Raw genomic sequence first — 26,116 nt, 5'->3', positions numbered from 1 at the left:
TCTGTCAGGTTCCACTTTGCAAAAAGACCAGGTAGCTCCTCTTGGATTAACCCTTCCACAGATAACAACTATAAGCTCTAGACCAGCGGTTCTCAACCTTCCTAATGCCGCGACCCCTTAATACAGTTCCTCATGTTGTGGTGACCCCCAACCATAAAATTATTTTCGTTGCTACTCTGTGACTGTAATTTTGCTACTGTTATGAATCGTAATGTAAATATCTTTTTGTTTTCCGACGGTCTTAGGTGACCCCTGTGAAAGGGTCGTTTGACCCCCAAAGGGGTTGTGACCCACAGGTTGAGAACCGCTGCTCTAGACAAAATAGAAAGCCATGTGCCTGAAGGCGCTGGAGAGTGACCAAAAGCAGGCAGCTACTGGATGGAGGTTAATACTTAGAAGGGAAGCAGAGCTTATGGGACAAATTCAAAACAGCTAATATATTGGATTGTCGGAAAAGTCATGACATATTTTTTCTATGTTTTTCGTTGCAAAAGTGACTTTTTTGACAGCCCAATACATGAAAGCAGAGTCCTAGAAGGAGAGGAGAGCATAAAAAGAGAGAGCAGGAAAATATTTGATGAAGTAATGTCCAGATAGTTCCAAATACGGTGAAAGGCATTAATTTACAGATTTATATCTCAACAAACCCCAACCAAGACAAATGTAAGGAAAAACAAACAAGGCACATTATAGTCAAAATACTGAAAACCAAACATAAGGAGAAAACCTTAAGCAGCCACAGAAAAATGATACTTTATTTGTAGGTAAACAGTTATTGGAGTCACCACCTACTTTTCATCAAAAACAATGGAGGTGATCATTCATATGTAGGGTATAAAATAGGAAGCAACAAATTAATGAACAAACAAAGCAAACAAACAAGAAAACTCATTGACACAGACAACAGTATGGTGGTTATCAGAGGGGAGGGGAGGTGCGGGGAGGTTGAAGAGGGCAAAGGGAGTTAAATATATGGTGACAGAAGGAGACTAAACTTTGGGTGCTACGTACACAATGCAGTAAACAGATGATGTATTATAATATCGTATACTTGAAACTTACACAATCTTGTTTACCAATGTCACCCCAATAAATTTAATTTAAAATTAATTAATTAATTAAAAAACAATGGCGGTAAGAAAACAGTGCAGTGCTATCTTTAAAGTGCTGATAGATTTCTGCCAATATGTTTGGTGAAAAATGATACTCAGTTTAGTTTTAATTTGTATTCCTATTTAGGAGTGAGGGTAAGCATTTTTTCATGTTTGTCACTTTTTTCCCCTACATACCCTTTGCCTGTTTTTCTCTTGGGTTTTTAATCTCTTATTCATTAAGGACATTAGCCCTTTGTGATAGAATTGCAAATACGTTTCTCTAAGTTTTCAGTTGTCTTTTAACTTTGCTGATGATGGTGGTTTACATCCAAAATTTTTTATGTTCAAGTAGTCAAGTATTACTTGTCTATCTTTTCCTTTATGGCTTCTGAATTTGGAGTCGTATTAGAAAGGCATTCTCTGCTCGAAAACATTCATCAATGTTTTCTTCTTTATAATTTTAGTTTTTACACTGAAATATTTAATCCACTTGTACTTTATATTCATATATGATGTAAAATATGAATGTAACTTTTATTTGTTCCTAGATGGCTACCCAGTTGTCCCACACCATCAGTCATACTCTCAATGTTTTGGGGCTTATTTCTGTACTTACTTTCAATGCCCTTGGTCTGTGCATTGATGAAACACCAATACTACCTTGCTCTAATTATTGTGTCTTTATATTTATGCTTTACTCTCTGGTGTAGCCAGCCCCCTTCATTGCTTTTCTTCTTCCAAGTTCTCCTGGCTGGTATTAATTGTTTATTTTTTCATGCGGTCTTTGACTTGGCTTTTTCAAGGTTCCCTCAAAGAAATGAGCCCCCAAGCCTAGACAGGTCAGATCTTCATGAAATACACTCTCTCAGCACACCCTGCCCTTTCTTTGATAGTATTTTTCACGAGTTGTAATTTATAGGAATATTATTTTAATAATGTCTCATTTACTAGAGTCTAAGCTTCAGGAGGGCAGGGATGGTGTTTTATTATATTTTCAATGCCTAGTATAAGGCCTGGCACATTTTAGGCTCTCAGTCCTAAAGGAATGAATGGATGCATACATCTTGAGCCTTAGGCTGAGCTCTGACTCTTTATTATTATCTCAAGTACTGTCGGCAAGTTTATTGACTGTTCTAAGCCTCAATTTTCTCATTTCTAAAATAAGTATAAATGAATGAGATCTACTGAATAGAGTTTTGGGGATAATTAAATAGTAATCTTAGAAAACCTTTTTGTAAAGTATGAGATGTTCTAATTAGACTAACTTTGGTATTTTTTTTCCACATGTAGTAGATAATTATGCATTTGCCAAGGAACAACGTCCAGACTTAAGCGATTGGTTGTCAGTGCCCATTTGAAGGATTACCCTTACCAGGCTGTGTCACCCAGCTAAAGTTATAGCCAGCCTTGAGTATTTCTCAGCTTTAGCTATCTAAGTGGTAAGAGCAGTCAATTTCACATGACAGCTTGTTTGTAAACAGGGAACGGTGTCTAAGAAAGAAAGTGGAATTACCTTTATAGAGCAACCTGGGTTTGGAATCCATTCTGCATAAGATGCCTACCTGTCACCTCCAAAAGAAGAGAAAACTATGACACAGCTGCTGTTACCAGAAGAAATGCTTAGACCTCATAAAAAGTGCTTTATCATCTCCAACTTGCAAGCTGACTATACATTCTGTATTTTGCTACTGAGAGACTAAAGGAAACTTAGCACTTGTTTCCAATAGTGTTGGAAATGTTGGAAGCTAAGACTTAAGAATTCAGTTTTCAGTTCTGCCCCTGATTTTCCTTGTGACCTGTAAGCTAATCTTCCTCTGTGAAACTGAGTAAGTGGTGATTTAAAACATATCTTAATGTAAAATTTGAACCAGAACTTCGTCTTGTTAAGTTACTTGCCAATGTACTATAACTTGAAAAATGGAAGGACACACATATTTATCCCAAATGCTGGGGAAATTGCCATTAAGGCAGTTGGCAGAATGGCTGACATTTTAACAGTCATAGGTCAGATAATTTTCTACGTCTTTCCAAGAGAAGATTTGACCAAGGATTGACAAAAAAGTCAAATTATTCTGTTCACTTGGCTGCATCAAAATGTCTCATTTTCAGCTTACAGAGAAGGTTGCTATGGAAGCAATCTTTGACTTTACAACTGAGTGACCATAAATTGTCCAAATAACTGTTGGAACTTGAAATATAAAAACACAGGAACAAATCATTGTCTGAGGTAGAACTTGGAAAGGATTTCTCACTTGTGTTTTGCTCCTCATATCATGTGTATAGCTCAAATTTTACGTTAAGATATGTTTGAAATCACCACTTACCCAGTTTCACAGAGGAAGATTAGCTTAGTCACAAGGAAAATTGGGCAGAACTGAAAACTGAACTCTTGAGTTATAGTTTCTGACATTTCCAAGGCTATTGGAAGCAAGTGCTAAGTTTCCTTTAGTCTCTCAGTAGCAAAATACAGAATGTATAGTAAGCTTGCAAGTTGGAGATGATAAAGCACTTTTTATGGTTTCTATTAGACCTGATTCTTTTCATAGTCTTAAGTTTCATTTGTTATGAATTTAGTTGTATAAATCAGTTTATTTGCCAATAAACAAATTTATACTAGTTCTAGGATCAACACTTTGAGAAGGGATAAAGGGATCGTTTGAGCATTTTTAAAAGAATGTTGGTCTAAACTAGCTGGTAGAATAAAAATGTATTGTACAAACTAAAAAAGGGCAAAAGAGCTAAAATACAATGCAGGGACTGAAATAACTAGCAGTTCCAGTGAGTCCAAGTGCTAAATATGCAATTATCTTTCTGATTACCTTTTATGTACAAGAATTCTTTTAATTATTTGAATCTCACATTTCATTCCTTTTGTTGTTTCAAAAATATATGTAAGAGTCATATATTGAAAAATATATTTAAGAGTCTAAGAAACTAAATTTTGAGATTGCTAATTTTTAAAGATTGACATTTTAGATTAGTAGGTAGAAATGGCTATTTATTGATTGGTAGGTGGTTTGCCTCTAAAAATTGAAAATGAAGAAGGAATGAATTGAGTTTGACTCATATATTGTCTATTTAACCAACCTCTTCTAATTCATGGGTACTTTTTAAAAACCTGTCTCAACATCCCCAGGAATGACTTACCAAATGTTCCACATAGATGTAGCCATTTCAATGTTCACTAATTTTATGAATGATTGTTGCATAAGGGGTTTAGTGGGAATTGCTTACACTATAGAGAACAGTTCCTGGGTGACCTCAGATTACTATTAGTGCTTTTTTGCTCCAGTAGTACTGGACATCCGGGTATACTCCTACGTCATCCCTGTTGATACTTGCTGTTCTCTTTGCCCGGCATGTTTTTCCCGTGGATTCCACATGGTTTGCCACCTCACCTCTTTCTCATCTCGGCGCAGTTGTTGCTAGCTCCCCGCCACTTGAGAGTTTTGAGCAAAGGAGGGTCATAATGTGACTTAAGGTGTTGTGGTGATGGGAATAACCTGCAGGTGAACAGGTTGAAGCTGTTAGGGGTGATGGCAGCCAGCCAGGGTAGAGATGATAGTGGCTCAGAGCAGGTGGTCATGGTTGTGGAGGTGGTGAGGCGTGGTTGCACTTAGCATATAAATTGAAGGTAGAGGCAGCAGGTTTTGCTGCCATTTTGAATGTGGGAGAAAGATAGGAGTCAAGGATGATTCTGAGGGTTTTTTTGGCCTGAGAGGCTGAAAGAATGGAATTGCTATTTACTGAAATGGATAAATATGGAAAGAAGAGCGAGTTTGGTTTTAGTTATGGTAGTTGGATAAATGAACCTTGAATTCGTAGGAGGCCTGGGATAGGGATCTAACGTTTGGGAATCCTTACCATATAAACGGCGTTTAAAGTCTTGAGCCTAGATGAGATCACCTGGGGAGTGCAGGCAAAGGAACGAGGTCTTGGGGTTAAGCCCTTGGTATACACGCCAGTGTTCAGAGATTGGAGAGCTCAGAGGGAGGGCCAGTGAAGTAGAGAAAGAACCAAGAGAGAGTGGGGTCCTGGGACCGAGTGAAGAATGTTCCAGGAAAGGGGAAATCAGCTATGTCCGAGCGCTGCTGATAGAATAAGTAATAAGGTGAGGACAGAAATGACATTGGATTTGGCAATGGGGAGGTCATTGATGAGCTGTTTTGGTGTCGTGGCGGGGAAGAAAGGCTGATTGGAGAGGGTTCAAGGGAATAACAAAAGAGGAAATGTAGGCCTCAAATATAGACTAATTCTTCACAGGAGGTTATTTTGTAGAGTAGAGTAGAGAAGTGAGATGGACCTGAAGAGGGATATGAAGTCAAGAAAGACTTTTTTAAATGATGTGTGTCTGCTGATGGAAGTGAATGGGTCAAGAGGACAAATTGATTATATTGGAGAAAGAGAATGGGGCCAGTTGTTGGAAACATGTCTTCTTTGGTGAGCGTTCCTTCCTCTGCAGCACTGCACACAGCCCTAAAGGAAGACTTCTGTTCCTTCCATACTCACCTCCAAACTCCCCCTGGGCCAGGCGCCCCCCAAGTTCCCATTTAACTCTGTACTTCATATACTGTCCCTATACCTGCTCCTTTTAAAGTATGACCGCTTGTACTTAAAAAACAGACTCTCAGGTCCAAAGATTCGTACTTAACAGGGTATGTTAGTTCTAGAGTCCTCTGGAGCTTAATGTAACACGAAAAGCACGCCTTTTTAGTAATCTTAGATGATAACAGAAGGTAAGAATTGTTTTAGGATCTTTCAGAGACCTCCTCCCACCCACCCTGGTGAGCTGTCTGTAGGGCCTTAAGTGGCACTTAACAACCCTCTCAGGTATTGAGATACTGCCTGTATTGGCGTTTCATACTCAGCGTAGCCTCTCAGCTCTGAGGAGGAGTGCTGTTTCTTGCCACTGGCATTCCTGGTGGCACAGTGGCTGCTGTGACTCTGTCTGGCTTGCCTCAGCTTTGATTCTGTTCATTCAGTTCTCTCGCTTCTGCCTTTTCTGTCACAGGGTTAGGCTTGCGATGAAGAAGCATCTGTCCCTTGCCAGAGGTTGATAGAAGTTAAAAGATGTAAGCAGTAAAACAAACTGAACAACTATGCAGATGGTAGTCATCATTGTTATCTTTTGAGCTCAAGGTTTATATTTCTGGTTGCATTTTCAAGGTTTTAGGTCAGAGTTTTAAAATTAGGGCCAGGACCTTGAAGCCCGTTTATTGCTAGGGTGTTTGGGGGAAGGAAATGGCCTGTGTTGTGGAGTCATCTGTAAGAAATGTGCCTGTGTGCTTATGTGTGTTCACCCAGCAATCACAAAACAAAATCTGTAAATGCTTACTATGTGTAAAGATATGTTTTGGGGAGTTTGAGGCACTTGTTTTTTTAAAAGATTTTTTATTGGGGAATTGTGGGAGGGGAACAGTGCTGGGGAATCAGAGAAGGGGAATAGACAAGTTGCTGTCCTTTTGTTCTTCAGTCTAGTTGTGGAGGATGTCGCTTCACTGGCCCGTGTTGGTATTATCATTGCGCTCTTCCTGGGTGAGGCAATTGGTCGCCGGTCATTGGTTGGCGGCTCACGCTGGCTGCCAGCCACTCATGTAGCTCACGGCAGCCCACTGCAGCCCCACTGCAGCCTACAGCATTGCCGGTGACTCACAGCAGCCCAGCTCCAGGTTGAGCTGTTGTTCACCATCTTAGTTGTAGAGGGCGAGCGTCACTGGCCCTCAATGTGGGATCCGAGCTGCAGCCCTGCTGCTCAGAGCTTGCGCTCCCAAGCGAGCTCTTAACCAGCTGAGCCACTTGGCTGGCCCAGCACTTGTTTTTTTAAGGGGGAGAGAGAGTGGAAGTATTGGGAGCTCGTTACTACTCACAGTATGAAAAGGGTCTAGATCCACTCTTTAGAGTAGCTCTAGATTATTCTTGGAGTTCTTTCGCCAAACAACGTATCATAGTGAAACCCAGTATGTCAAATCCCAAGCTGAGCTACGGGCTTGCAATGAGAGAGACTGGAAGACCCAGGACCCCGTCAGCTCAGCACCCACCTTTGTTGCCTTTGCAGTTTCCTTGGGACCCCTTGGTATCTGCATAGCCCAGTTGGTAAACCCCTCCTCTAGACTGACAGAGTTTTTAAAAATGTGATTCCTTAAGCCTTTTCCATCATAAAAATTGAGAGAGACTTTTTTCTTTTACATGAGTTTTCTCTTTTAAAAAATAGAAGGTATTATTTATAGCTTAGTTAAATGTTTTAAATCTCCAAACCTCTGTCCATCTTTCCTATGAAAACTGGTTCCTTGAGAGAATTACCAAAAAACATCAGTTGATGATAATGATGTTAACAGGTTGTCAGGAAATGAAATCTCCTTTGGGGTACCCACTGATGTACTGCTTTATATGGGGAGAGGTTTGACCTTTGTATGCACTTCTATAATAGACAACACTATAAAGGCTGGTGATATATGTCATGAGCCTGTGGGTTATAAATATTAGTGAAGTGGTTCGAATGCTTTAGAAACTACAAATGAATCAAAGGGGCAGGTATATCTCTATTGTTTGGATATTTAGAAAAATCATACATTCACGTATTCTTTTTAGACGTTTAAAAGACAAAAAGGTAATACTACTGCATTATAATTTTATTGTACATTTAAGATGCAGATTTAAAAAATTCTAATTTTACTTTTTAGTAACTAATAATTGAATACTTTCTTTGATCCTCCTCTCCTTTTCCAACCTTCTTTTCTTGCTCTGTGTTGCTTTCCCAAATTGAAGATTCCTGCATTTTGAACAGGTTGAACTAGTGGCCTTGGCCATAATTGTCACTTCATAATCTATTTTTGGTTTTAATCTTATTATTATGCCTTTCTTTCTACAGACCGGTGAATTTTCAGCTCGTTTTCTTTTGAAGTTGCCGGTGGATTTCAGTAATATTCCTACATACCTTCTCAAGGTAAAAATATATAATTATCAATATGAGAATATAAATGAGCATTTTAAGTCATTATTTAACCCTGAATATTTGTCTGACTGGTTTGCCAGCATTTTGTTTGGATGATGAATTGTATTAAAATATTAATTGCCTGAAGATCCATTGAGTTCCTTTGTTACTTAAAAGCTAAAATAGTAACCCTAAAAGTTATTTTGAAATGAGATTTTCTTATAAGATAAAATTAGTATAAGTAAATTCAACTTTGGAAAAAAATTCCTTTAGTTAGTAGTTTTATTGGGATGAAAGGCTCTCATAGAAATGGTCTAATAATGCGTTTGTCTTTGAGTCGGATTGCATATTAACTATGCTGTGCTGAAGGACACTTTATTTATTTATGTTAGCAGTTGATCTCAGGCACCTTCAAAATTGGGCTGCCCTGGAGATACCCAGAATCGAGTTAGGCCAGTGTATATGGCATTCTTTAAAATGTGATGCAGGCAGGGGATGGCTTGAGGAGCAGCTTCTTAGCGGAGGGGTCTGCAAATGCTTTACAGAGAAGACATGGAATTCAAGTGAGGAGGCTATGGTTAGTGTGAAAGAAACTAAATGGATCAGGAAGTAAGTTCTGAACAGGAAGCCTGAAGACAAAGACCTGGGTTCATCATAGATGAGGTTTTGGGTTGTGACTGCCCTCAGCTCCATATTCCAACCTGTGGTTATATAGCGTTAGTCTAAGGCAAAAACAATTTCAGCCTTCCTAATCTGATGTTGTTCAAAGAGTTAACGCTATTTATAACAGTCTAGAGAGAAGACAGAATTCTTGTACAAGTTTTCCTGCATATTGTAGTGGTCAGTAAATACTATCAGATATTAACCTTGATAATGATTGGAAGTGTGGTCTGGTGGAATATAAACTATAGACCATAGAAAGATTAGGGAACACTTTTTTTTAGTATATTCTACTCCAAGGGGGTGGGGAGAATTATTTTTTTTCCCCTAAGTAAAATATCAGATTTTTGTGCCTCTTTAAACTTTCATTTTTAGTTTTTAGTTGACTAGTTTTTCATTCTGTATCCAAGGGTTGTGAAGTTCAAGTGAAAATGGAAGTCAGCAATTTATATTAGTGTCTCTTTACATCTGTTGTAGAAAATATACATATTAGAACTGTGATTACCAAGCATAATTAATTTGGTTTAATAATTACTGTGCTCTATTAGAATAGCAAGGAGTTTCCTTGGAAACTCTTAGATCACAGACTCATTGACCTTTATATATTCCAGTTAAAACTCTATTTCAGCTCATTTTAAAACAAATTCAATAATATATGAGAGAGAGAAAATATATGAGGGTACATAATCATTTTACTCCATAGTTTACAGTTATAGTATCTCTGTTTTGATTTGTTGGGCCTTATCAGTTTGATTGGTTTTCCTGTTTATTTGAACTTCATGTTGCCTCTGCTCATGTTTTTGAGGGTCAAAGGAAAAAAAAATGCTTCTTGGATCATAATCTACCTAATTTTTTTCTCTTCAAAATTAAATTTTCTTGTTTCCTATTCTCAGAGTTCTGTCTTTTTATTATTATGTCCTTGCTTTCCTTGCCAGTCATATAGCAGAAAAATGGAACCTATGTGGCAAAATTGGAAAGCTCCCCCATCCCCCAAAGTACTGTAAAAGTATTTTTTCTCCTATAGATGGAATGCCTACATTGCAACACTATCTTCCTAGATCTTTATTTCATGCATAGAAAATAAAACAACAAAGTAAAAAAAAGAGAAACTCTTGTATAACACAAAACAAAAGCAAAAAATAGCTACCTGCATACCAGAAGTTATCCAGAATAACTGTTGGAGGGTTTTAAGATCTAAGTTCCTGAAGTTGTTGAACTTCAGAACCTTGGAACAGTTGGCTGTACTCTTAAAACAAAGTTTATATTGGGAACTGCTTTATGTATTAATTATATGTAGATGCTTCTAATCTAGTCACCAGGCTTATAACTGATAGTCTAAGTCCCAAAATCAACACCCCAAATTCCTAGGATTAGGAGACTCTTCACCAGCATTAATGTAATTTTACCTCACCATCCCAAAGAAATGAAAGGTAAAGTATAACTTCTGGTACAATTTTTAAATATTAAGATACCATGGAGTTTTACTACATACCTTATTGATTTGCTACAGTGAAATTTCGTCCATTCATAAGTTTTCATGTCCAAGTGTACCTATTTTATCTAAAAGAATTTTTTAATGTTATAATAGAATGAAAAAGCCATTGAATATTCAGATCATGATTTTGCTTAATATTATACTCTAAGCACATATGCTTCTTACATGGGATAGAGTGAATTTATTCTGAAATTGAGTCCTGACTTCAGCATCTGAATTTTATTCTTGGCTGAGGTAAGTCAAAGGGCTAGATAAATCATTTACACAAAAACTCAGTCAGTAAAAAAAGATGTATTTGAAAAAAAAATTAATTAAAAAAAAAGAAAAGAAAAGAAAAAAAAAAGAAACAAAACAAAAACAAAAACAAAAGACGTATTTGTTAGGATCCTTTGTTTTAGGCGGTAGAAATCCAGCACAAACTAGTATAAATTAGATGAGAGTTGTACTACAAATCTCGTGCTTCCATAGTCTACACAGCAGGAAGCAGATCCCATCCTGGATAGTCTTAGATAGGCATAGACCAGCTTTCTCTTGCCTGCCCCATTTGGGCCCATGTACACGCCCCTGAACTTCTCAGCTTTATGTGTGCTTTATGGGGAGAAACAGTGGTCTCCAGAATAAAGGAGGGGTGGGAATTACTGAAATGATAAAAGTGTAAGTATTCGCTACAGTTACTGAACAAAAGATTGTTTTATATTTGTATATTTTCTTGTAAGGAAGAGCTAGTCATTAGAAGATGCTGCTCTTAATTTTCTTTAGAATGTGGTAAAAATTGGCTCATGTATATTCCTGTATTTATTCTTGTTCTAAGAATTATTAGGCCTAAGAATATGATGCTAAGAAAGCATTGTGGTTTTGTTTTTGTTTTTGTTTTTGTTTTCCTGGAAAACCATACTCATTGTGAGATAACTAAGGAAAGGTTTGAATCGCCTAGTAAAACTTTTATCATCTGAACAAGAAGTACTCAGAAACTAAGAATGTAGTGTTTCGGGAGGGAAGAAGCTTACTTGTAAACATGGTATGTGTTTGAATTAGCCTCTTAAAATAAGGAGCCAGTTTTATTCAGAATATGGTGAAGCAAAATTCCTGTAGTTAGGATTATACAGAAATATAGTAGCATTATTCAGAAATATCTAGGAAATTGCTGGATCTCGCTAAACTAGAAGGCTAAGTAGTAATGTTTCTGTAGATAGTGGATATGAAAAAACATAACCTTTAAAAAAATCAGTGTTACCTTTTTTTGTTTGGTAAGACCACCATTGTTCATATAGTTGTCTTAGTCTGTTTGTGCTGCTATAACAAAAACACCATAGACTGGGTGGTTTAAACAACAGATATTTATTTCTCACGTTTCTGGAGGCTGGGAAGTCCCAGATCAAGTCACCAGCAGACCCATTGCCTGGGAAGGGCCTGCTTCCTGGCTTTGAGACAGCCGTCTTCTCACTGTATTCTCACCTCGCCGAGAGAGAGAGACCGTCTCTCTGATGTCACTTCCTGTAAGGACACTAGTCCTCTTCATGAGGGCTCCGCTCACCTGACCTGATTACCTTCCCAAAACCCCTCCTCCAAACACCATCACTTTGGGGATAAAGCCTCAACATATGAATTGGGTGGGGACACTACACATTCAGTCCACAGCAATAGTCTAAGTAGTTGCTGGGGTGTCTCTAAAATAGGTACCATGGAACCCTAGCCCAGCCCAGAAGCAGGACAGCACGAATTGACTATGACTGAAGCACTTAGACTTCTAGAACCACAGTGGTGTTCTTTGCATCATGTCACATCACATGTGAGTTCATTTGTCCTGATGCATTGTTTGCTGCAGTTTAGTCCCACTATGGCGTCTGATTCATGGCATTCTATGGAAATGAGTTTAGGGTGCAAAAGCTCAACTAGGCCATCTGTGTTAGGCGACAAGGTTCTCGTTTTTCTCATCCTTCCTCGGAAGCCGCTGGGGTTGTACTGATCAGTTAGGGCACACTCAGTGCAGGTCAGTGGGACATAGGTCACTGCCTGTGTCTCTCAAACAGAGACAGAAAGCAGGAACAAAGGTCAGGTTATCAGGACAGGTTATCAGGACAGGGCCCTAGAACAGGCAGCTGTCTTAGGGAGATATCCATCCAGATTGGAGTCATATGTGGTCGAAGGTTATTAACATGGAGGAAAGCGTCCATGGGTCCTTGTGTGCTGACATCCTTGACTAGCAGATTCACCTGCTTAGTCAACCTGCTTTCTAATCAAACCTAGGTTACCAGTGCAGGTGCTCAGAGGGCCAGGCAGGCACTGGAAAAGAGTGAATCTGGTGGTCGATATGATATGGTAAGAAGTGGCGAGAATTGTAGTAAGCTAGCAAGTGTGTACTTCATCTAAGGCAGCAGCTGCTACTCAGCTACGGAGTTGTTTCCCTGTGAGGGTATGGGCTGAGTGTTGCCAGATATGCTCATGTTATTAAAGGAGCCCAGAATCTCAGGGTTGTTTTTTTTTTTAATATATGAAAAATATCTGCTTTTTAAACGATGACAATGGGTAAGTATTTTTAAGAACACTTCAGGCGAAACAGAATACCTCTGTGTATTGGCCATGGCAGCCTGAGAGTCAGGTGGGCTTCAGAAGGGTGTTTGGAAGAGCATCTCAGGTAGATAAGGTACAACTCCTCACAGCACAGGCGGTCCATTGATGGCTGGAATATGACAGCAACAAATGAACTGACACCACATTGGAGACACTGATTCTGAACTAGGAACCATTCTGGATCAGTCAGGGTTCTCCAGAGAAACAGAACCAATAAGACATGTATACATAAGAGGAGATTTATTGGAAGCATTGGTTCACTTGGTTATGAGGCTGAGAAGTCCCACAGTATGCCACCTGCAAACTAGAGAACCAGGAAAGCTAGTGGTATATTCAGTCCAAGTCTGAAAGTCTGAGAACTGGGGGAGGTGGGGGGGGTGCTGGTGTTAAGTCATGGAGTCTGAAGGCTGGAGAACCAGGAGTTCTGATGTTCAAGGGCAGGAGAAAAGCTGGGGGTTGGGGGTGGAGGGGAGAGAGAGGAGGGGGAGGAGGTGGGGGAGGGGGAGGAAAGAATATGAATTCACCCTTTCTGAGCCTTTTTGTTCCATTTGAGCCCTCCAGGAGTGGATGATGCCCACCCCCATTGGTGAGGGTATATGTTTTTTACTTGTCTATTGCTTCAAATGCTAATCTCTTCAAGAAACTCTTAACAAACATACCCAGAAATCGTGTTTTACCAGCTATCTGGGCATCCCTTAGCCTTGTCAAGTTGACACATAAGATTAACCATCACACATTCTGTTCCTAAGGCTGCTAAATTTGTGACTGGAGCCACTAACTGAAAGATAATTAATGTACAATTTAATAAAGAGAGCAGTTTAGGCCTAGATTTTCAGGTATTCTGGGGCATTGAAAGTATGTTTTAAAATTATCTCCTGAGGTGTGTGTTCTTGTGTTTTTCATTGTGATATGTGGTACACCATTATTCTGTTGGATGCTTATTGGATATTTTCCACCTTGATTACTGTCATATTAAGTGTCTTGGTTCCCTGAGATTATTTTAGGGATCTTTGGAACCGAGGTAAATTTGGGGTGATTGCATCTATGCTGCATAGTCTTGTCTAGGGCAACCTGTAAAAGTGCGCAACGTTTCAAGGGCCCAAAGCGCTCCTTTAGTACTGGATGATCCCAGTTAACTTTAAGTCAGTGGTTCTCAACCTGGGCTGCACTGATATCCTGGCCCTACCTCAGGTCAATGGAATAGGACTCTTTGGAGGTGAGGCCCAAGTATCTTTATATTTTAAAACTTCCCAGGTAAATATAATGTGCAGCCTGATTTAAGTAGAAGCTAAGGATTTCCACTTTGGCTTAATAAACTCAGATGTAAATGGATTTGTTGGCATAAGAATGGCATGATTGCAACCCTCTCTAGTGCCTCTATCTTCATTTATCAATGGGTACTGGCGGTGACAAGCTTTGAAGGGTAGAAGTGAGGGAAGAGAACTATGTTGTATTGAATAAATGCTGTTTGTAGGAACTACACTAGGATGCTTTGTATACACTGTCTTATGTAATATTCTCAATAACTATGCAAGGTAATTTTTCCCTGCTTTTTTTTTTTTTAAATAGGTAAGGACTCTGGAAACCCAGTTATATAAGTGGTGCAGGTAGCAATTTGTGGGTCTGGAATTTGGATGAAATTTCCCTGGATCCAAAGCCAGTGGTCTTTCCAACACACCACACTGCAGGAAGAAATCCTCTGTATTACTAGATTATTTTAACTTCAGTAGTTAAAATGGGAAGCTAAGACTCCTTACCTCTGTCTTGAGGTAGAGAGAATAAGTGAGTTTGAGGAAAGACCCTAAATTGAGATCCAGCATAAATCTGTCTGGAGTGGTATTAAATGATATAAAGGAGGATCTTAGCATTGACCCAATGGGTGACAGAAGGAGAGCCTTGAACTGGGGTAGCCCTTGTACTTCCTCCAGTATCCTGAGCTGCTCACAATAGCAGCAGCAGAGTACCCAGAATGGGCTTGCCTTGGTTCTTGAGTGCAGTACTGTGAAGACTTGGAAGTATTGATTTTTGACTTAACGTGATACTGGAATCTTAGGGGATTAGGCAAGCAAAAAAAGAAATACAAGGATAATCAGTGTCCCCAAATACCTTATAATACAATTGATAAAACATAGTTAATAAACATTAATATAGAAACAGTTAAGCACTCATATGCATGCCACATGTATAGTAGGCCTTTAAAAATGTGAAGGTTTGTTATGGATTGGAATGGTTAGCGAAACCCTTGTGACCAAGTTTAGGCATAAACTAGACCTCTGAAGTGGCCTAGCTTTTGAAGACTGGAAAGAGAAGAAGGTGGAGGTGTGGATGATCAAGTCATTAATGGTGGGTCTGTGTGGGTGCACTGGAATTAGGGAGCAGGTAATAATCTAGGCTGGAAGAGAGATCTCTTTCAAGGGAATAATGAGCAATAAAGCTGGAAAGGGGAGTTGGAAAGACCTTGAATGCTTGGACAATGATTTCAGACTTCATTAGGCAGGTCGTCATAATCTCTTTATACCTGGATTAGCTTCCCATTTTATTTCCTTGGCCTCATTCCCTCCCAGGCCTATTCTGTCTGCAATATTGCTTCCAGAGTAGCCTACTGTAACCTCTTGAAACAAATAATTGCTTCCAAAGCCTACCTGTCCGTGCAGTGCTGTTTTACCCTGTTTCCCAGGCTGTGCTAGTAATAGGAAACAGGCAGCTCTCCTCACTGCCCTGCCAGTGCTGGGAGAATTCCCAAGGCTTTCACTTTGCTCCTGTTCTCCCTTCCATCTCGGAATCCCCGACTCTTTGATCTTTCCTAGAGCATTTACTTAATTGACATAAGAATGAAGTCCAAGTTACTTGCCCAAGAACATAAGTGTTTATTTGGAGCTGTTGACAGAATACCTTGTCTTGATTATTGGCAGCTGGGACTAGAAAGGAGCTAAGAGATCAAGGTGGAGAAGAAGGGGATCATAAAACTAAAGTGAGTCTTTTGAAGGAGGAAGTGTAACATGAGGTGTGATCAATCAATACAGTGAATGTTTAAATGCAAAAAAATTTATTACAGTAAAAGACACATTGCCATTAATCCACCTCAAAATACTCCCCCTCGCTTCGAACACACTTATCCCATCGTTCTTGCCACTTTCTGAAACAGTTCTGGAAATCCTCTTTCATGAGTGTGTTTAGTTGTGCTGTTATGGCTGCCTCGATGTCCTGAATCTTTTTGACTTTGGGGAAGAGTCAGAAGTTGCACGTTGCCAGATCCAATGAATAAGATGGATGAGGGCACACCTTAATGTTTTTATTTGACAGAAATTGCCTATATCAGAAGCGATACGTGACACAGAGCATTGTCATGATGGAGGATGATTTACAGCACACTTTAAAACACACCTTCTCTCAACTGTAGCTCATACCCGACTGACTGCACCAAACAAGTTGAAACTTGCCACACGTTGTTACTAAGGTTTGATGTGCCACTTCCTGTATAGAAGATCCCTGCCTTTCCGTTGGATGGCACGCGGCAGCAGCATTCATTGTATTTTTTGATCACAATAGAAAGGCTCCGTGTCACACATGGCTTCTGGTTCGGCAATTTCTGTCAAATAAAAACATTACAGTGTGTCCTCATCCACCTTATTCACCGGATCTGGCACTGTGCGACTTCTGGCTCTTCCTGCAAAGTCAAAATGACCATGAACAGTAAATGTTTTGAATCTATTCAGGACATCGAGGCAGCCATGACAGCGCAACTAAAGACACTCACGAAAGAGGACTTCCAGAACTGCTTCAGAAAGTGGCAAGAACAATGGGATAAGTGTGTTCGAAGCAAGGGGGAGTATTTTGAGGGGGATTAATGGCAATGTGTCTTTTACTGTAATAATTTTTTTTTAATTTAAACATTCATTGTATTTTCTGATCACACCTCATACAACTATGGGAAAACCAAGGCCTGAACTTGGAGGATCCAGTGAAAGAGAGTTACACAGGTAGATGGTCTACAGGAGCCCAGAGTTGTATAAGTTCAAGGTTGTAAAATGTTAATGAAGAAGGGAATGCTCATATGCTATTGAATAAATAAGAATAGGCCCAAGAAAAGACATTTGATTTGGCTAAGCTGTAGGGATGTTGAGACTAGAGAAAACACTTCAGTATAATGGCCAGGATAGAGACCAGATTATTGGTTTGAATGAAGATGTGAAAGAATAGAAATATACTCAGTGGGTATTTGACCGAATGAGTTGGGGAAATAGGATGGAAACTTGAAACACTAAAATGATCAAGTGAAATTGTTAAGAAGAAACAACTGAAATGATAGCATACTGACCAAAGTAATCACAGAGGAGGCTTTTCAAGAAATAGTTTTAATTTGTGATACAGTTGAATATGATAATCTTACTGATGTTCTCTCTTTGAAACGTTTAAAGGAAATGTTGGGGAAACCCATTTCAAGTGGTGCTATCATTCTTTCATATATTGGGTCATTGGGAAAGTCATGATGTATTTTTGCATTGAAAAACATAGAAAAATACATCATGATTTTCCCAATGACCCAATAGTTAGGGAGACTAGGTAATGGCATGAGTCATAAGTGCATATGAGTCACATTTTGTGACTTGCCATCAAAGATTGAGTTTTAGTAAATTTGTAGTTTTGAAATTTCTCATTCTTTTCACCTTTTCTTAGGAACGGGGAGGATTTTGCATTCTGTGTGCCTAGAAGAAGAAAATTAGGCTAATTAATCTCCCTAGACTTTTTTGTTGTTGTTGTTGTTGTGATGAATTCTTGCATTGTCCTTTATTATTTGGAACTGTTTGAAAGCCTTTTAGGTTTTACATATTTGCTAGGAAGGAAACTGATAATTTCCCCCCCAATATTCTCTTCATTTAAATTCCAGCAAACTTTTTAGGGTGATATGTATTGATTGTAGTTGTTTCTTGGAAAGCATAAGATAGCAAACGTTAAAAAGCTGTTGCATCCCGGTAAATGAATATAAATTCAAAAGCTGACCTCACAAAGATTTTTCTCTAAACCACAGATTAAATGATGCCTCAGAATTTGAGACCTTTTAGTGAAGGGAATTTTTTGGATCCAGTAAAGTCACACTTAATAAGCAGCTTTTAGAAATAAAGACTGCTTTAACTCATTCTTGTGAAATCTGGTTTTAAAGCAAAAGAGTTGTCTGTTGCTTGAAAGACCACAAAGAATGAACAGAGAACCCTCATCTTATCTTAAAGGAAATAATTTCTGTCTCATCAAATAGGAGTGGACATATTTTTATTAAAAAAATAGGAATGTGTTCCCTGGAAGAAAGTGCCATAAAAGTAGGGTACTGTTTATTCCTGCAATAAGCCGGATTTATTGTTGCTAAATTTGAGCCAAAATTTGCATTTGAGACTTAATCACAAAGAAATTATTGAGATGGACTGAAAACTTACTCTGCAGGGAACTTTCCTTTATTCTTTCATGAAGCAGGGGGACCCATGACTGCTTTCAGTCCATTGCCCGTGTCCTCTCTCCCTTCTTTAGAGAGCTAGGGCTTAGAGAAAAACACGCTTCAGATCAGAGGCCCCAACGTCTTCTCTAAAGGGCAAGATAGTAAAATTTTCGGTTTGTGGGCCATATGGTCCCTATCACAACTACTCAGTTCTGCTGTCATAGCATGAAAGCAGCTACAGACAGTATGCAAATGAACGAGTGTGGCTGGGTTCCAATAAAACTTTATTTTCAAAAACAGGCATTGGGCTAGATTTGGCCTGTGGGCAATTGTTTGCTGATCCCTTTTCTAGATAATGGAGGGGGTTCTATTTCTTCACAAAGGCATCTGGGGCATCATAGAAAGATAACTAAAGGAATTTGGTTCAGTGAGTGTGAGTGGGTTTTAATCCCATGCTCTCTTAGTTGATATTTTGCCAGCCTCAACTTGGGTGAAGTCTCCTTCCCTCTTTTCCTCCCTCCTTTTTTCCGTTCCTTCCTTGTTTTGTTCCTTCCTTTGTTCCATCTTCTCTCTCACTTTTAAGTAATCTGTTGGTAACATATAATTTACTAAATTCTCTTCCAAGTCTTAGTTGCCCTGTTAAAATGTGGTCAGGTTATATATTACACACCATACTGGATTACCGTGAATATTAATGAGATAATGAATATTATGGTACTTAGTCCATTTCTGAGCTTGGAGTAGATGCAGAATAGAAATGGTGTTGATTTGATTGAGTCATTTAATTTGTATTTCAAAGTATTGAATTTATTGTGGGCTAGAAGAAAATATTTCATTGAAATCAAGAGTTATACTTACGACTTCTCTTTTCCTCTCTCCTTACTTCCCTCATCTAGAATTCAAAACTCAAGTTTTCATTTGCCCCAGATTTCTAGATATAATTCATGGTAGTTCTGACAATAGTATATATTCCTACTAAAAACAAACAGTCACAGGTAGCTTCAGTGAACGTTCTCCTTTTGCTTTTCTTGTTTTAGTTTTTATGGTGTGCTTGTGTTTTTTGCTTTCTAAATTACAATTTTAGGGTATAGCTGTATCTCAAAGATTATCATTTGACCTGTGTTGCTACCATATGCCCGTATAGTGATAGTTGTTCAAGCACAGTTTATTTTGCTATGGAGTGTTCTTTAGTAACATGAATTAGTTCATACATGGTTGGAAAATACTGGAAGCATGTCAGTATACTACAAAAGTTGCCGTGGTTTGTAGTTGATTTTTTGTAGCACATTAATATTTTGACTACTAAATAGCAGCAGCTAAATGCGAAGAACAGTAATACAGATGGACAGAGCAGGCCGTGGAGGTGTATTGTAAATGCACAGTATGTCCATTCACTCCATATCTTTCCAATAGGCTCAACTTTGCCATACCCTGTGTTTAAATATTTATCTCATGGTTTCCTCTGTCATTGTGGAAGAGAAACTAACAAGAAAATGAGCCAGAGCTAGCTAGCCTTCTCTCATCGTTACGTTGTCCAAACCCGGCTTCTTCACTGTAACTTCTGATGCTGATGTCCCTCTACTCTTTCCCATGACTCAGCAGTTTCCATCTTTCCTTGTAGCCCCTTTCATTAAGTTACCTTTTAAAAAGTCCTATAGTCACTACAGTAATTCTTTATTTATTAGAGATATTGTGTGCCATTGTAAGTACAGTAGTATTTTTACTGGCCTTTGGTTTTTGTTAACGTTGTGGTTACAGAGCTGTACAGGCAACTGTTAGGTTGCCTTTTATTCTTAATGTGTAATTTACTAGAGTGCAATTTTTAAAAAGGGAATGCTCATATCACATTACAGCAGAAACACTTGTGTTTTAAAACAATCCTTTTCTTTTATAGACAAGATATCCTTAGCCCTTTACACTTGCAATATATGTCATAAGTTTTAAAATAAATCCCTCTCTAGCCTCATACTTGTCTGCAGGACGCGCTCCAGATTGTCAGCATCTCTCTCAAACTGCGGTGCCTGGAAATAAACACAAAGCTTCCCATAGGCTTGATCAGGTCACTCACTGTTCATTAGAACTCTGAACTTCACCATTAATTAGTGCTTACTGAGCTTGTGAGAAACACCAACCCTCCCTGTCTTAGTAATCCTGTTTTATGCAGTTGGTTTTTTAAGGCAAAGTGTAGACTAATCCCTTCATATGGTCTTTTTTAATTTGCCCTGTTTTTTCAGCCTATTTATGGGGGAGGTATTGCCACCTATGACCCAGGAAGGGAAGTATGGGTTGGGACCAAGTAGTACAGGACCAAGTAGAAGGTAACAGGAATGAGGGGATGTGATCATTAGAAGTGACCATTTTTATCTGGAGCCACTTTTCTCTACGGCAACATTTTCTCTCTCCACATGATCAAGGCACCACCTGACACCTAACAGGCAGCATCAGTTCATCTCTGTCATCTGTTATCATTAAACCTTTTCATCAATCAGACCTACATCTCAAAAGTAAAATGCGGTTGGGGCATAAGATGACTACATAACAATGACAGTGCAAGTCATAATAATTTAAGTAGAAGTACAGAGTTCTTTACTGGGTTGAGAGATTACTTGTGGTTGGGAAAAATCTTTATAAAGGAGGTGACATTTGGGATGGGCTCTGACAGACTGTTAGTACTGATAGCGAGAAGTTAGAGAGAATGAATGAGCAGGAGTTCAGGTGGCAAAATAGCACATTTGGAGAACAGTAGACCAGTCCAGTTTGGCTAAATCAGAGTGTGCAGAGAGTAGTGGGAGATACGAAAGAAAAGACATTTAAAAGATATAATGATATAGGTAGAACCTTAAATATCCAACTGAGGAGTTTAATGATTGTTTTGAGAGATTGTTTTGAGTAGTACTGTGATTGGAATTGTATTTAAGAAGAGAAATCTGCCAGAAAACAATATATGAAATGGTTAGGGAGGAAGAGGCGGGAAAGAAGGCTGATAGTCAGGGTTCCACGGATGTGAAGCTGAACATGAAGGCTCCAGGGACCCGTGTTTCGGACTTGCAGAAGTTTGCACACACATAGCCACGGTGCTTGCTCACCTGGCACAGTGATCAACCTGGGAAAATGAGGGCAAGGGAAGGGTGTAGCCAGAACCTTCTAGTCACCGCTACCCAAAGTATGTCTGTGTGCTTCAGTTCATGGTGACATAAGTACAGAATCGAGTCTTTAGAAACATTGAAAATAGTTAGAAAAATCACATGTCTGTTGACTATAGTGATAAAAATATTGGATTTGCATCATGAGGTTTAAAGTTTTTTTTCTGTTTCTAATAACTCATTTTTAATGTATTTTATAAAGCCATCAATCTGTGAGGAATTAGGAAAACCCAAACCAAACAATAACTGTTCCTTCACTGTAGGTAGTTTGAGAAGCGCTGTTCTAGCCTGCACTTGGCTACCGTTGCCTCCCCTGTCCTGGGACACAGCAGTCTTTTAAGTATCTTTGGGGTTTTTCAGTTTTGTTCTTTTTGCTGAGCTGGGTTTTGTATTCACTGTTACCCAATGCTCCCCTCCCCTTTTTTTCTTTATGTATAATGTATCCTCAAGATTTGGAGTAGGAGAAGGAACCTGTAGCCCTTGATTAGGGCATTTAATATAGAATTGAAAGAGAGGGAAATTTTCTTTTATAAAATATTTTAAAACAAATTTTAACAGCACATTTTGATATGCTTTTATGATAAAACAATGTCACGATGATACCCTCTTTTTTCCATTTTTCTGAAGATCCAGTTCTTCTTGAGTCCGTTTAGCGCAGCTTTGTTTTTACATTATGACCATATTGTTGGAACAGGTGACACCCAGAAACAAGGTTGGTGTTATTTTTTGATCCAGGGTTGGTTATACAAGGTTTTGGCTCTCTTGAAGTAGGATGAGATGATGATTTAGGTTTTTCAAGCTTTTTGCTAACTCTAAAATGTAGCCTGTGATACCCCAAATGTCTATTCAATATGTGGTTACTTCATAAAAATACTCTTTAGCATAACACCCTGGAATATTGATGGTGGTGGTATTCTTAGTCTTTGTTCCATAGACCAGAACTTCATACAGTGTGGTGCTGGGACTTCTGGAATCCCCAAGACCCATTCATTAATAGGGTCTACAAAGTAAAAACTGTTCTCGTAAAATTAATCATTTATTTACTTCATGAATGAATAGTGGCGTTTTCTAGAGGCTGCATGGTGTGTTAGCATATCATCATTATTCTGATGGCCAATTGTGTGTTTGCTTTGGTGGTCTTGTATTTTTAAAAATTCTCAGTTTTCACCAAAGCATACTCAAGAAGAAACAGATAACTTGAATAGTCCTATATCTTTCATAGTTAATAGTTAAATACCATCCCATGAAGAAAACCCCAGGCACAGATGACTTCACTGGTAAGTTTTGTCAGTCGTTTAAGGAAAAACATAATACACAAATTCTACACACATTGTTTTGGAAAATTGAAAAGGAGGGAATACTTTTTATGATTCTATGAAGACAGCATTACCTGATGAGAAAAACCAGACAAAGATATTACAAGAAAAGAAAACTACAGATGAATTTCTCTCATGAATATAGATGTAAAATTTAAAACAAAATTTTAACAAATTCAATATAATAACATATAAAAAGGATGATATGTCATGACCAAGTGGGGTTTATCCCAGGCTTGCAAGGTAGGCTGAATATTTAGAAAATCAACAATGTGGACTTTTTGAGCTTCTTTTGCTTGGCCTGCTCCAAACTCTTTGGAGTGCACTTTCTCTTCTAATAATGGCCCTTGAGCCATTCTCTACTGTTCGGGCCCGCTTCTGCTTCTTTGAAATGTATTTTTTCTTCTAATAAACTGTCCTTTTCTGCAACTTAAAAAGAAATTAACAATGTGATTTGCCCTATTAACAAATTAATAAAGATCATCTTAATAAACACAGAAAAAAATTATTCATTCTTGATAAAAACAATCAGCAAACTAGGCATAGAAAGGGACTTCCTCAACTTAGATAAAATACATCTATGAAAATCCTATAGCTAATGTCATACTTAATGGTGAAAGACCAAATGCTTTCTCCCTAAGGTCAAGAGCAAGGCAAAGATATTTACTCTCACCAATCCTGTTCAGTACTGGAAGTTTTAGCCAGTACAGTAAGGCAAGAAAAAGGAATAAAAGGCACTCAGAGTAGAAAGGAAGAAGCAAAACTGTCTTTATTCATAAATAATGTGATTATTTTTGTAGGAAAGCCTAAGGAATCTACTAAAAAGCTTCTAGAAGTAATAAGTGAATTTTGTAATGTTGCAGGATACCAGGTCAATATATAAAAGTCAATTGTATTTCTATATATAGTAACTACAAATAATCTGAAATTGAAATTTTAAAAGTATAATGGCATAAAAAATATGAAGTATTTAGGGATGACTCTAACAAAAGATGTAAAAGACCTATATGCCAAAAATACAAAACATTGCTGAGGGGAACTAAAGAAAACCTAAACTAATAGATAAACCATATTTATATGTCAGAAGACTCAATACAAACACGGTATGAGTTCTCCCCACATGGATATATAGATCTCACTCAATCCTAGAGATCAAATCTCAGTCGGCATTTTTGTAGAGATTGACGATCTGATTCTAAACTTTATTTTGAAATGCCAAGGGCCTAGAATAGCGAAAACAATTTTGAAAAAGAACAAAATTGAAAGACTTCACTCCCTGATTTCAAGACTTATTATATTTTAAAGCTACAGTAATTAAGACAGTGTGGTAATAATGGTCTTAAAAGTCAGTATAGATCAATAGAGGAGAATAGAGTACCCAGAAATAGACCACACATATATTGACAGCTGATTTTTGACACATGTGGGTAGACAATTCAGAAGAGAAAGTAATCTTTTCAACAAATGGTGCCATAACAATTGGATATCTATATATATAAAAAAAGGAACTTTGGTTCATGTCTTTGAACCACACAAAATTTAACTCAAAATGGATCAACTTAAATGTAAACCTAAAACTACAAAATTTCTAGAAGAAAACATGATAAAGCTTAGATAAAGGTAGAGATTTAGAGAGAAAGAGTTCTGTCACTGGTGAGATTTTTTGGCTTCAGTTCTTCAAGTTGAAGGAGCTGCCTTGGCTTTAGCTCCTATAACCAGCTATCCTTTGGCGTCTGAGCCTGTCCTGTCGTTTTCCAATAAATATTCTTTTTTGCTTAAATGAGTATGACTTAGGTTTCTGTCAGTTATAATCAGGAAAATCTTGACTCATGGGAAGGCATTATTATTTCCATTTTTTTTTTTTTTTAGATGAGGAAACTTAAGCTGAGAGAATTTCAATGGGTGATTCATGGTTATCTTAACTGTATGTGGCAGGGCACAGGTTTGTCTCAGTCAAAAGCTCTTGCTGTCTTTCCACCACAAGAAATTGCCATGGAAGCTAGTGGATCAGGCTCTTTTCTCTGCATAAAGGGATGGAACTTGATTCTTAACACATTCAGTGCCCAACATAGCTCCTTCTAGCCTCTTATGTAATTGAATTAAGACAATACTTCTTTTTTTGACAGACTTTTTGGTGGGAGCACATAGTAGTGCTGTTAACACATTCTGCCTCCACCCCTTTCTGAAAAGTGACTTCAGCAAAGTCACTTGGCAGTGAATGAACCTGCTTGAGTCCTGCATATCCTGTGGTCACATATGTGCTGCCTTGTGGACTAGTGTAGTAATCCAGCCTGTTTCATTTGAAATATTGTAGCCTGTCCAGGAAACTTTATTAGCACCTCTAAACAATTACGTCATTAGAGAGCAAGACTTATGAGCCCTGTTCAGGCTCTGTAAGATCTGTTTTCCACCCTGAATAAAGTTAAGCAAGTTCTCATAATTTTAGAATGATTCAGCCTTTTCTGGTTGCTATAACTGAAGTTGCAAAAACTTCAACACGAGGCTATTCTCTGTTTTTCAGAGTCATCCTTTTGAATGATTACAATATTCTAATGTTCAGCTGATAGTTGATCTATTTTAACAAATTATTATAAACCCATATGTTGAGAATTAACGTGAATAAGGCTGAAGTTTTATGCTAGGACACCCCGGAAATCCATAATCGCGGTAAAATATTTGTCCTTGGTGGCACATAGCTAAAAGTTCAGCTTAATTTATTTACCTCATTAGCGCACTATCAGATGTTTCAGTATTAAAGGATAACGTAATTCAAGGCAGTTTAACTTTAGTGGGCAGTGTAGTATAAAGCCACTCAAAATTACAACATACAAAGCAAGAGTGCTGCCTTGTTTACAAGTGTGAGGTCTGAACCTGCCACCACCATCCCACCTCTCACTCAAAAATTCCATCCATGCCTCTTTTATGCCTTGTATTAAAAATAAGTAATAGATACTAGGTTCACATTGAGGGCCTTCCATTCATGATCCTGCCATACTGCTCTTGCTTCTCCTCCAGTTACTACAGCTGGCAGCCGATTCTTAGTGTCAGCAGAACTCTGCCCTTGGAGATCCTGGCCATGACAGGAGTCACCCTTGCCATCTGGTTCTCCTTTAATCTCCTCTCTGTTTTCGAAGCCTAACTAGTCTGGTTCTTTCCTTTCTTACATGTAGGATGTAGGAAAGGAAACTACATCTACACCGCCCCCCAGTTAGGAGGGGCTTCTGGGTAACTGGCAAAGTTCAATTTCTTGATGTGGGTGGTTCTTTCAAAGGTGTTTGTATTTTGGTAATTCACTAAGCTATAGATACTTTTGTGTAGGTTTCTGTATTTGTATTTTATACAGATAAATACAGCAATATACAGTAACACCTTGGATTGCGAGTAATGTGGTTTGCAAGTGTTCCGCAAGACGAGCAAACATTTCTAATACATTTTAACGTGGTAAACGAGTGATGTCTTGCAATACAAGTAGTTTGTT

The 26,116-nt window shown here is 38.4% G+C and overlaps 1 protein-coding gene across 3 annotated transcripts in view; it reads left to right on the top strand.

Annotated features, from left to right (window-relative positions):
• Positions 1–26,116, top strand: part of BABAM2 (BRISC and BRCA1 A complex member 2) — a 374,448-nt gene that overhangs the window by 123,633 nt on the left and 224,699 nt on the right. For all 3 annotated transcript variants that reach the window (XR_002125902.1, XR_002125953.1, XM_019658721.1), the window contains exon 6: positions 7,963–8,037. Coding sequence is in view for 1 of the 3 variants with exons in the window: in XM_019658721.1 (XP_019514266.1) it covers positions 7,963–8,037 (75 nt within the window). In the remaining 2 variants the exon portion in view is untranslated. The remainder of the gene's footprint in view (positions 1–7,962; positions 8,038–26,116) is intronic.

The sequence above is a fragment of the Hipposideros armiger genome, unplaced genomic scaffold (genome assembly GCF_001890085.2).
Source record: "Hipposideros armiger isolate ML-2016 unplaced genomic scaffold, ASM189008v1 scaffold_0, whole genome shotgun sequence".
NCBI lineage: Eukaryota > Metazoa > Chordata > Mammalia > Chiroptera > Hipposideridae > Hipposideros > Hipposideros armiger.
Note: the sequence above shows the minus strand (reverse complement) of the source record. Positions and strands in the feature narration are given on the sequence as shown.